The sequence below is a fragment of the Myotis davidii genome, unplaced genomic scaffold, assembly GCF_000327345.1.
Source record: "Myotis davidii unplaced genomic scaffold, ASM32734v1 scaffold592, whole genome shotgun sequence".
Lineage (NCBI taxonomy): Eukaryota > Metazoa > Chordata > Mammalia > Chiroptera > Vespertilionidae > Myotis > Myotis davidii.
In genome coordinates this window covers 331,633-344,382 of record NW_006284844.1, presented here as the reverse complement: position 1 = coordinate 344,382, position 12,750 = coordinate 331,633, and the positions used below count along the sequence as shown (strand labels likewise).

Below are 12,750 nucleotides of genomic sequence, written 5' to 3'. Positions count from 1 at the left end.
CGGATGGAGAAGGTCGCTGCCAGGCAGCTGTCCGTGCAGCAGCGTCAGGACCGGAGCCACGACGGCCCGGGGCAGGACGGACGGCAGCTCCAAGGGCTGCAGGCGCTTCCTCCTGCCCGTCAGACGGGACCCGCAGAGGCCACAGGACGTTCGGATTCCGGCCGGGCTTCCTCGCCTCGGCCCGTCATCGCACCTCTTTCTCGTCTAAAGTGGAGAAGCCTTAACCTCAGGCCATTGAAGGTCATCGCGCTGGGCTCCCGAGCACAAGGCAGGCCCTGCAAGGGGCCAAGGGACCGGGAGCCGCTGGATTGGGACTGAATTAACCCAGCCTCTCAGGCGTCACTCGGCCTCTTCCGGGCCTTCCCTGTAAAAACACGAACCTCGAGCGCTTCAGCAGGGCCTTCAGCCGGGATCAAACGACCAGGGTGTCGGAAGCCGCACACCCTCCACGTTAGAATGTGTGTGACTTGCCCGGGGACCACAGAGAATGTGCCTGGAGTTAGGGTTCAATGTGGCTCCCCTTTCACTCATTATTTTGTCTTGCACTCGGCAGACGAAAGTTTGGAAACAGAAAACGATAAATGCAAACGGTCTGCTTCCACTTCCCAGTGGCATCATCAGATCCGGCACCACCAGCAACTTCAGACTCAAACTGCAACTAGATTAGACCTGGCTTTCTCGGTCAGACCAGCTCGTTTCCCCATCGAGATCCTGACAGTCGGTGCCAATTCCACACCGACAGGAACCCCCAGTGTGGGGTGCAGGAAGGAGGAGACGGAATGCAGCGCCAGCAGCTCGGTTATGACCTGCAGGGCGTGGCTCAGCTCCACAGCGTGTCAGCTCCATCACGGGAGGGCACAGTGTGAAGGGGCAGGGGTGTGGGGAGGCCCCTGGCGCCGGCTCTGTGATGGGGTCAGTGGTCTCACCTCCGCTGCTTCCTCTCCACGCACAACAGCCTTCCGCCAGCCCGAGGGGAGCGGCCTTCTGTAAACTAGTCTCTGCCCCTGGCCCCTCATTGGTCTGTTCTCATGCAAATGACTGCTCCAAATCCGAAGTTTGATTGGTCCAAAAGGCATTGTCCTGATTGGTCAGAATAAAGTTGCTTTGTGAAGATGCTGACGGGGGAGGGCAGAGATGTAGATGGGGAGCTCCGATTGGGTGAGGAGAGCCTCAGTCCTATTGGTTGAAGCAGGAACTTCTGCCTAAGGGCCAGCTCAGGCACAGGCCACAGTGCAGGCAGCAGTTGGGTGCAGGTGTCTCTCTGATGCCTGGCTTGCAGGAGAATTGCCTGTGCAGAAAAGGCTGCTAATCTCTTGTGTGTTTTTTTAATTTGAGCCCAATTAGCCACCAGGAGCCCTTAATAGGTGTCTTCTCAGCATCGACAAACCCAGTGAAGAAAACAGACCTAAATCCGCCAAGAAGCAACAAAATCTTTTCCCCAAATTCTCTTAAATGATCAAAGCCCTCAGTCAGAGCTTCTGGATAGAATTTAATATATATACTAGTACAGAGAGAGGGAGAGAGAGTGTTTGATGTTATGTCCATAAATATTTTTATATATTCAGGTTTTTGGTTCTACTCTTCTCCCTTGGGAAATGCCTCTAGTCCAGGGGTCCTCAAACTTTTTAAACAGGGGCCAGTTCACTGTCCCTCAGACCGTTGGAGGGCCGGACTATAGTATAAAAAAAACTATGAACCAATTCCTATGCACACTGCACAGATCTTATTTTGAAGTAAAAAAACAAAATGGGAACAAATACAGTATTTGTATTTGCATGTGGCACGCGGGCCATAGTTTGAGGACCCCTGCCTAGTCAAATACACATTTAAAACTCTTCATTCCAAGTCAACAAACACTGATTCGGCCTTTCAGGTAGAATGTTACGGAGTCACTATGTAGATTGCAATCCCAGCCCATAGGCATTTTCAATGCTGAAAGAATATAAATATACAATTATACGTAAAGGCAGTTTAGGTGGAAGAAAATTTACTTACAACTAGAATTAAGATGTTTAAGGTTGATATGGAATTTGAAAAGTAAAAGATTAGTAGGACAGCTACAGATAAAGGTACGACTAGAAGCGGAAATAAGATTTCAAGCCCAAAAAGACTTAGAAGTGGGAAAACAGGAGACATATTCAGCTACATCAATCATTCCAGTTTGGCTTGGGAATAGGATAAATGAAAGAAGCTTCTAGGAGTCAGGGATAAGCTACACAGAGAGGCAGTATGGTGTAAAGTTAAGATTTTAATTTGAAAACCAGCGTGCCACTCACTAGTTGTGCGACCTGGGTAAGTTATTTAACTCAGGCCCTCCATTTCCTCGCTTGTAGGATTGGAATAATAATGCCCATTCAATGGCTTCACAAATATTTTATGGAAATCAACTATGAACTAAGGACTATGTTAGGTGACAGGAATATACTGCCTTACTATTTACTAAGTTAGGCCTGAGTTGGGCACTAACAATACAGTGTTGAAGAGAAAAGGCCACACAACTATGAGCCCACTTACCATAGACGATGCAGACACAGGTGAGGAGAAGGCCCGAGACCAGAGGCCAGAGATACTCATGGAGATAGAGGAGAAGGAAGGGACCTAAGTGTCAAGCACTGTCGTGTTTCAGAAAGAGGGCCTGGCCAACTGCATCAGCTGAGAAGGTGAGTTAGATGAGGACAGATAAATGTCCATTTTATTCAGCATTTGAGGGCAATTAGCAATCTTAATTGTTTCAGGATGTTTCCATGTAGTAGCAGTTTTAGAAGCTAGGCTGAAGTCAAGAAGAAATAGGCTGCTAGGAATTGGATCCAAGTAGGGACAGAAGCTTGCTTGGAAAGAGCAAGAAAGAAAGAGGTCGGCTGGATGGCTGTTTTGAAGATAGGAGAATCTAGCAGGGGTGGGCCAACTTTTTGACTCGAGGGCCACAATGGGTCCTTAAACTGGACCGGAGGCCGGAACAAAAGCATGGATGGAGTGTTTGTGTGAACTAATATAAATTCAAAGTAAACATCATTACATAAAAGGGTCTTTTTTTTTTTTAGTTTTAATTATTTCAAACGGTCCGGCCCTCGGGCCGTAGTTTGCCCACGGCTGGTCTAGAGCCTGTTTGCATGCTGCCAAGAATGACTCAGAAATCGTGATGCTGGAAAAGAGGTGATGGCTGCTGGAAGGCAGCCCTTGAGAAGGCCAGAAGGCAAGCAGCCTCTGATGGGAGGAAGCACAACCCATCCTTGTAACAGGCGGAAAGCAAGTGGCTGCAGGTGAAGAGCTGAGCGAAGATGTGCAGTGGCCCTGACTGACAGACTGACAGACTGAAAACAGGACCTGACGCCATCTGCTGCTCACACAGTGGCATGTGGACTGAGGAGCTAACGTGGAGTTTGTTCTTTCCGAAATTACTCACAGCCAATATACTATGGCAGCTGAAATCTGAACCGAGTCGTTTGGGGCGGCTGATACTGGGCTGATACTATGGTAACTAGAATTTGTACACATCAGAACTGCACAGCGAGACGGCCTGGATGATTACCTGCATGGATTCTGACATCACAAAGGATGCCAGGAGCTGAGTGGAGAGGAAGCTGTGATCGGAGCTCAGGTCTTCAGCAATGAGAAGGAACAAGCCAGAACTGCAGGCTGCCGTGACCCAGAGGTAGAGCACTGTACGTCCAGACAGCAGACATGTCCAGGAGCTGGGCCTGCCTACCCTGCCTCTTGGCTCTGAGGCATCAGGATCTGAGAGAAAAAAAACAGCTTTCACTTGAGACGCTGCAGTGGGACTCTCCTCAGGGAAATGTCCAGAAAACAACTCAAAATACACCTGGAGACATGGGAATAGGGAGGAGTTCTGAAAGGAGCCTGAGACGCAGTGAGTCAGGTTAGGGATGTTTCATAGTGACTAATTTTGAGTCACTTCAAAAATACAGAATCTACAGAATTTAACATGTAAATATATGGGCTTGGGAGAAGGGCGAGAGAAAGAGCAGAGCTAAAGTAACTCTGACATGTTAAACTGAATGGTTATAGGTAACATAGGACTTAGTATGCTCCAAGGCTATGCTAAGGGCTGGGCACAAGTTCTTGATGGTATATTACCCACAATTCACATACAGCACTACCCTTAGGAACAAGGGTAATTCTCATTTTAGATACAGTTATAGCTACAAGGCGGTCAGCTCAAATACCAGGCAGTATATTTTACAACTAATTGATCCCGGCAAGTTCATCAGGAAGGCACACTGCTGAACATGGACTATGTCATGGGTTTGTTATTTCCAGTTTTCTCTGTGGCGAGTTAGCACCTGAGAGCTCCCGTTCTGCAGATTCCTTGGGCTACAGCGATCATGTCTAAGCGGTGTGGTACGGAACTGTGAGTCCTGGACGATCCGTCATTGTAATACAACGTAAAAAGAAAGCCCCTTTGCTGTTCTGTCTTCCTGTTTACAGGTTCCTCAGCTAATGGGTCTTTCTACTGTCCGTTAAGTCTGACATGGTGTTTCAAGTTCTGATTACAGGCATACTCACTTTTAGTCACTCTGCTTGACTGTGCTTTGTAGATACTGTGGTTTCATCAACACCAATGCAAGACCTACCAGCAAATGATTACAACTTGCTGAAGGCTCAGATCATGGTCAGCATCTTTTTAGCAATAAAGTATTATTTAAGTAAGTACATTGGGTTTTTTTAAAACAATATTATTGCACACTTAACAGACTACAGTATAGTGTAAATATAACTTTTATGTGCACTTGGAAATAAAAACTCACATGACTCGCTTTATTGCAGTATCTGCTTTATTGTGGTGGTCAGGAACCAAACCTGCAGTATCTCCAAGGCCTGCCTGTGCAGTCATGTGGTGCTTAAGGACCGGGGTTTTGTTCTGAGAAATGGGTCACTCGGCGATTTTATTGTTGTACACAAAAAAATGTGCAGATGGCATGGCCTACTGCACACCTGGGCTACGTGCAACAGCCTGCTGCTCCTGACCACAAGCTTGTGCAGCATGTCCCTGCACTGGATGCTGTGGGCAGCTGAGATGTGCTGCACTGCAATGTTGCAATTGCTACCATGTCACTGGGTGACAGGAAGTGTCTGGCTCTATTATAATCTAACTAGAGGCCTGGTGCACACATTTGTGCATGGGTGGGGTCTGCCTGGCCCACCCCAATTGAGGCTGATTGGGCCAGGGGGGGGTGGTGGGCGCGGTTGGTGGGCCGGCCCCGTCACCAGGTCAAACTCCTGGTTGAACTCCCGGTCAAGGGAACAGTTTGCACATTAGCCTTTTATTATACGGGACAGGACAGCCATCACGGCATTGTGAGCGGCATGTGACTATGTGACTATGAAAGTGCACGAACTGTCTCAGACATGATCAGTTGCCTCCCCCGAGCCCATCCCTTATTTCCTCGCTCCAAGAGCTCCAATGTTCAGTGAGAGCCTCTCTTTTCACATGGCCATGTGCATCAGGGACGATGGGCTCCAGCCTCAGCCCTAGCTAGTGAGTTGTGTCGTCTAGTTATGGGAACCTGATTACATTCTATCAGCTCAAACAAATGCACATAGAAGTCTGCGGGGAGAGTACAAAGACAGACAGAACACGGATCCTGATCAAATGCCTGGGAAATATAAGTTTCCTCTTGTTTAAAAAAAACAATTATATTAGCCCAGACAGTGTGGCTCAGTGGTTGAGCATTGACCCAGGAATCAGGCGGTCACTGGTTTGAATCCCAGGCAGGGAACATGCCCAGGGTTGCAGGCTCCATGCCCAGTAGGATGCATGCAGGAGGCATGCAGGTGATCAATGATGTTTCTGTCTCATCGATGTTTCTATCTCTTTATCCCCCTCCCCTCCTCTCTCTCTAAAAAAAAAAAAATCAATAAAAACGTATTTTTTAAAAACACAGTTATATTAGGTTTTTGGTTCTGGCATCTAAAAAGAGCCTAACCCAATTACATACAAGTATAGCTACAGGGCAGTCAACTCAAATACCCTATGCCTGGCCAGCTCTGCCTCTCCTGACTAACAAAGAGAAAGACCACACATTTGTAAGCATTCTAATTGGAGAAGGAGTCATTCGTTAGGGAAGTATGAAATATATCAACATTTTTCTTTAAAACTTGGTAATTCCCACCGAAACCGGTTTGGCTCAGTGGGTAGAGCGTCGGCCTGCGGACTGAAAGGTCCCAGGTTCGATTCCGGTCAAGGGCATGTACCTGGGTTGCGGGCACATCCCCAGTAGGAGATGTGCAAGAGGCAGCTGTTTGATGTTTCTCTCTCATCGATGTTTCTAACTCTCTATCTCTCTCCCTTCCTCTCTGTAAAAAATCAATAAAATATATTAAAAAAAAAACTTGGTAATTCCCTTCAAAAGAATGCATATAGTGCATTAAAATACCATTCAAAATACATCTGCCTTTAGAAGGTTTCCAAAATTTACCTTAACATTTTCTTAATTTGATACTTTACAAGGTTGTGTCAAAATTTCCTATAGTTAATTATAATTTTCTTAAACCTAAGAAGAATGATAATATTCCCATATTATAATCTACTATAAGCATTCATATATTCCTATATTTTATATTTTGAGGTAACAGTGTTAATAAATATGGTAAGTACAAGTATGAAGTTAAGAAAAATCCAACTTTTTACTTGTTTGTTGTTAATGCAATTAAATGCTCCAACTGGAGATAAAAATATGGCTAATCAATACTACTGAGGTTTACAAATCTATAAACTTCATGTATGTGAGGAGTTGAGAGGTAAACATCGTTCAGGACATGTGACAAGTTATTCACAGTAAAGAGCATATACCAAGGCCAATGCCACGTAAGTTTCTGTTTCATGTTTAGCTGCAACCCAGCTGTCCCAAGCAACATCCCAGATCCATCGGCTGGCAACCTGGAGACATTTTAAAAAATTAACTTTAGATTGAACATGTTAAGTAATTTTAACACCTACACAAGCTCGATTTCTTTAAAGACACGTCGGTTTGCTAAACAGTTACACATTTAACACAACTTTGTCCCTTTCCTGGGGAGACTGACAGTGAAGGCTCCCGGGCCCCACTTCTCTCACCACAGCTGTCGTCTGAAGCAGACACCCGTCCTAGCAGGATGTCCGGGAAGGACCAGGAGGCCCTCTGTGGTCTGGGCATAGTACAGCAGTTCTCAACCTGTGGGTCGCGACCCCTTTGGGGGTCAAACAACCCTTTCACAGGGGTCGCCTAAGACCATCGGAAAACACATACATAATTACATATTGTTTACAGTAGCAAAGTTACAGTTATGAAGTAGCAACGAAAATAATTTTATGGTTATTTTCCATAACCATAACACAACACAAGGAGCTGTATTAAAGGGTCGTGGCATTAGGAAGGTTGAGAACCACTGCTCTAGTAGCTCAGTGTACGGTGCTACTCTGCTGTGTTGTAATCCATCTTGAGGAATTAACCTTCCCGCCCTTAAGAGATTTCCTACTGAAAATTTGTTAGGACCTTGTCTCAAAATGAAGAAATGGCACTGATTATACACGTGGCTGTGGGAGAAATGCTAACTCCGGTGCTTTGCTTACAAAGCCACGTGTGGTCTGATACAGCCTAATTTTCTGCAGTGCCTCTAAAATGGCCACAGGTCCTTTCTGCTTCTCCCATCAAGAGGTTGAGTCTATTTCCCCTTGTATATCAGTTGTCATTGGGACTTGCTTTGAGCAAAAGAATGTGACATTGTGCAACTTCCAAGCCAGGCCTTAAGAGGTCTTCTGCTCTTGCCTTCTAGGAACGTTGTGAGGAGACGCTCCCTGAACATCCCACAGCCACAGAGGATTCCGGAAGCACACTGAGTTCAGCCTGCCTGGGCATCTCTGCCACGTTTTCTCTGCCTGCAGTTCTCCCTGACCTTTGGCACAGCTGGCTTTTTCCTGTCATTAAGACATCCCCTAGGGGCCTTCCCTGTCTCCAGACAATCCCACTGAGTCACTGTCACTCTAGCGCACCTCCCGCCTTAATTTTCTTCACTGAGCACTGATGACCATCTACCGCGGTTCTCAACCTGTGGGTCGCGACCCCTCTGGCGGTCGAACAACCCTTTCACAGGGGTCGCCTAAGACCATCCTGCATATCAGATATTTACATGATGATTCATAACAGTAGCAACGTTACAGTTATGAAGTAGCAACGAAAATAATTTTATGGTTGGGTCACAACATGAGGAACTGTATTAAAGGGCCAGAAGGTTGAGAACCACTGGCCTAGTGGGGTTGCATTTTTATCTATATTTATAAAAGTCTAAGCGAACAAACGACTGAACAACCAAACGACGTCCGCCAGTTGCTATGAGGCACACTGACCTCCAGGGGACAGATGCTCAATGCACAGGATTAGGCTCCCTCCTGTTTGGATCAGGCCTGTGGGGACTGGGCAGAAACCAGCTATTCGAAATCCCGAGGGGTCTCAGATTGCGAGAGGGTGCAGGCCAGGCTGAGGGAGCCCACCAGTGCACGAATCCGTGCACCTGGCCTCTAGTTTGTAAATAATGATAATCTTGCTGTTTATTGAGGACTCTGTGCTGGAGAAAATATTAAGGACTTGAATGCAGTTAGTCTCACTTAGTCCTCACAATTACTCCAGCAATTAAACTTTATTATCCTGATTTTATAGGTAAAAAAAACTACCATAAAAAACTCTTTATCATCATAAAGAGTTTATTATCATCAGTATTTCTGCCAGGATTCATATCCAACCCAATCTGACTCCCAAACCTAGGCTGTTACACTATCTACATTATTTTTTTTCTCAAACTCTAAGCTGTGTTGCTTTATTTTCTTGACTAGAGTAAAAAGTAGTCAAGAATCAGTCATTCCTTATAATTCTCTAATTTCTTCACTAACACCCATTAATGCCTAAAATAAATTTACTGGTTAGTAAATGACATTAATTGTCAAAATAGGATGATTAAGAAACAGGCTATCTATACAATTTAATTGTCATTTCTAAGTACTTTTCAAATAATTTCAGTGAAAAAACATAAATTTAACACAATTATTCTTTCATTCCCAGGCACCCGGGCCTGACATGCCCTGGAGCCATCACAGGGCTGAGTGAGAGACACCCAGTCACTACAGAGGATGGACCCTGCAGTTCTAACTGATAAAGGGGTACTTACATTTATTGCCTGGCCAGTCTTTTGAATAAATAATACCTTTATAATCAATTTATAACGGTGGTATCCAAAGTCTTTGACTGCTGACAATATGATGTCTGCTAATTCAAGCGACAAGTGAGAGAAGAGTTTATCATCATATTTGACATCTTTAAGAGTTTCCTTTAAAAAATTAAAAAGTATACCTTAATTTTCAAACTAAATATTTTCTAAATAAAAATTAAAGTAAAAAACATGTCTAAATAATACATATAACTTTTAAACCAAATATTAACTACATGTCATGCTTACCAATTTATTTCAATCACAATTTTGAAGAAAACTTATTTTGGTTTTTTGATTCTGTTCCATTACTCTTGGTTGAGGTGAAGGTTTCCGTGTTAGATTACTGTTATCAGACAATTGGGGAGACACGGGGGGGCGGGGGTGTTTAAAGAAAAGCTTCTGGGAATTCTTTGGTAGGGAAACCAACTTCTTAAAGTGCACATCCTTGCAAAAGCTCAGATTTGGGATTCCCTGCAGCAGGGCGACCTGGTCCAGAGCTGCACCGGGCCTTTCCTGTCTCCCTCTTCCTCATCTCCTCTGGTGAAAGCCCACTTCTTCCCAACCTCTCCCCATGCTTCCCACTCGGTGGATTTTTTCCCATGGCCAAGGAAGTCAGGCTTCTCACCCTGCTTGTTAGTGAATTAGCGTCCAGCGGTGGGGGAGGGGGCAGGTGTGGGCCCTGGAGCCCTACACTTCCCTCCCAGCCGTAAGCAGGCCTGGACCACCTTGGGAGCAGACAGCATATGCCTCTGACTGGCTGATTGGGACCAAAGATACAGTAACCAATGTTCTGGGCTCTGAGTGACAACAAATGGACTCCTCGCTAAACATACAGGCATGCACTAGTAAAACCAAAGAACTAGCTCTTCTTGTTTGTTCTGGTTCCCTTCTAGAATGCTCTGGGTCTAAAATGGGGTTTAGAAGCATTGATTTCCCTCAGGTACTTGGCTGTGGCTGTACCTTTTGGACACTTAGCAACAACCGCTCCCTTTTCTGAACCTGCCTAACATATCCCAGGTTTTCTCTACCTAAGGGCTCTCTTTTAAATAAATAGGCACTCCCAATAGAAAAATACCCACAAGCTCCATCAATATATACTATTTCTGTGTCTAGAACTACATTCAGTGTTGCCTGAACTCCAGGGAAATCCCTGACCTCTTCATGACCCCAGCCATTCACTTACGTCCCCAATAAGCTGTTCTAGGCCCCATCAAGCCCAATGAAACTCTATAAATTATCAAATTAAATATGATTTGAAATCCTCCTATATTCAATAAATGTGAACTCAGTCTATGTGGTAGAACTGAGTGAGAGACACACCACAATGTATACTCTCACATCACAAATGCTTGCTTATTAGTGTTTAGATCAGTAAAGAAGATAATCAATAGTTATTTTATTGTAGTAAAATTGAGTTGAGTTGCTTTATTTCCTGAAGCCATTATCTACACTAATAAAAGAGAAAGATGGTAATTGGCGTACGACGCTACCCTTTTCATTGGCTAATCAGGGCTATATGCAAATTAACTGCCAACTCAGATGGCAGTTAACTGACAACAAAGATGGCGGTTAATTTGCATATGTAGGCACAATGCAGGGAGGCGAAAGGGAAAGCAGGAAGAAGCCCCCTGCCACTGACAGTGATCGGAAACCCAGGGGGGAGCTAAGAGCTGGGGGGCAGGGCAAAGGCGGCCCCAGGGCCGCCTTTGCCGTACCCCCCAGCCATGATCGGAGAATCAGGCACCTTTGCCGCCCTGGCCAGTGATAGCAGGAAGTAGGGGTGGAGCCAGCGATGGGAGCTGGGCACGGTCGAAGCTAGCAGTCCCGGGAGCTAGGGGTCCCTTGCCTGGGCCTAAAGCGGAGCCCACGATCGCAGGGCCGCTGCAGCTGCGGGTCCCCGCTGCCCGGGCCGGATGCCTCAGCCAGAGGCGTTAGGCCTAGGCAGGGGTGGAGCCTGCAACCACGGGGAGCTGGGGGTCCCCTGCCCAGGCCTGACACCTCTGCCGGAGACCTCAGGCCTGGTCAAGGGGCTGATCCGGTGGTTGGTGATCGGAGGGTGATGAGGGTCAACTCCTCTGGCTGAGGCATCAGGCCTGGGCGGGGGCTGGGAGTCCCCTGCGCAGGCCTGATGCCTGGGCCAGAACCAGTGATGGGGGGAAATGAGGGTCCCCTGCCCAGGCCTGATGCCTCTGTCAGAGGCGTCAGGCCTGGGCAAGGGGCCGATCCTGCGATTGGAGTGTGATGGGAGTCAATGCCTGAGGGCTCCCAGTATGTGAGAGGGGGCAGGCCGGGCTGTGGGACACTCCCCGCCCCCCCACACCCAGCGCACGAATTTTGTGCACCGGGCCCCTAGTATCTTCATAAAATATCATCTGATAATTATTAGTTCTGTTTAGAGATGTATCTATACAGTGAAGAGAAATTGGAGAGTCACCTAACTATTCTTCTTTATTAATAAAAGCTAATTCATTTAAAAATTAAAGAGTTATTAATCATTTCTACAAACCAAATTAAACCTATGCTTTGTTCCAAATAGGCAGCTCACATCATTTGTTACTGAAGGAATGCATTTTGTAAATTGGAGGGGGAGGTAATTTTAAAACAAGGAGTGGGGTGAGGTTGGGCGGAACACCACAAAGGGCATCTGCTTATCAAGAAACTCCTGGTGCCTGGTGCCCAGAACTAGAGACCAAAGATGAAAAAGGGATTCAGAAAAGGTGGTGCCTCAAGTGAATTTCCTATAATAAAAAGTGTTGTAATTTGGTCCTTTATCAAGAAAAGATGGCGAAGGGAATTCCTCCCATCTGAACAATGTAGCCTTCAGACAGCGAAACTAGTAAAATTAATACCGGTAGTAATATTAGTATTATAGGGTTAGTTTTGTAAAATTGAAAAGCTTTTTTGAATGAGCCTGGGATCATGTGTTTGAGTTTCAAACAACTGTTTTTAATGAACTTTATATTCCGTTAAGTTTAAGGAGGAAAATAACGGATGCCTAAGCTGCAGATGGTCTATACTTAAAAGATGGTTTAGCATAGTCAGGAACCAATTTTTCACACAAATACACACATCCAATGTGTTCTTTTTCACTCATTCCTCTGATTATGGGTGAAACATGGAACCAGAGGGACAGTTTATGGATAATTATGAGCTAAATGAAATAGAAGCATGTTCCCTTTAATCTAACAGCATCAATGTGAAGATTATTGACTACAAACCCAAAGTACTTTCATATTTTCAAAGTTAAGTGCTATAAAAAAAAACAATCAGGGTAATTATACTGCCATAAATCTGAATATAGTTTACCAAATTCCGAAAGCTTAGATCAGGAGTCCTCAAACTACAGGCCGCGGGCCACATGCAAATACAAGTATTGTGTTTGTTCCCGGTTGTTTTTTTTTTTTTTTTTTTTTTTTTTTTTTTTTTCCTTTAAAAAGTTCTCATTCAAACTGGGACAATTTGAAATGGGATAAATTATTCGATGAGTGGGTACTCGGTGTATTCAGGTTTAGGAACCAGATTAAATTGCACATTTTTTGAACTTTTAAT

The 12,750-nt window shown here is 45.3% G+C and overlaps 2 protein-coding genes across 8 annotated transcripts in view; both read right to left on the bottom strand.

Moving 5' to 3' along the window:
- PHF10 (PHD finger protein 10) overlaps positions 1-1,091 on the bottom strand; it is a 19,038-nt gene extending 17,947 nt beyond the window's left edge. For all 7 annotated transcript variants that reach the window (XM_015558387.1, XM_006755164.2, XM_015558391.1 and 4 more), the window contains exon 1: positions 927-1,091. In XM_015558387.1, the coding sequence (XP_015413873.1) occupies positions 927-1,076 (150 nt within the window). In that variant the 5' untranslated portion in view covers positions 1,077-1,091. The remainder of the gene's footprint in view (positions 1-926) is intronic.
- Positions 1,092-6,358: 5,267 nt separating this feature from the next.
- Positions 6,359-12,750, bottom strand: part of TCTE3 (t-complex-associated-testis-expressed 3) — a gene marked incomplete at its 5' end in the record, with an annotated part of 6,885 nt that continues 493 nt past the window's right edge. Inside the window, 2 exons of the mRNA XM_015558343.1 lie at positions 6,359-6,898; positions 9,160-9,318. Coding sequence (XP_015413829.1) covers positions 6,788-6,898; positions 9,160-9,318 — 270 coding nt within the window. The remainder of the gene's footprint in view (positions 6,899-9,159; positions 9,319-12,750) is intronic.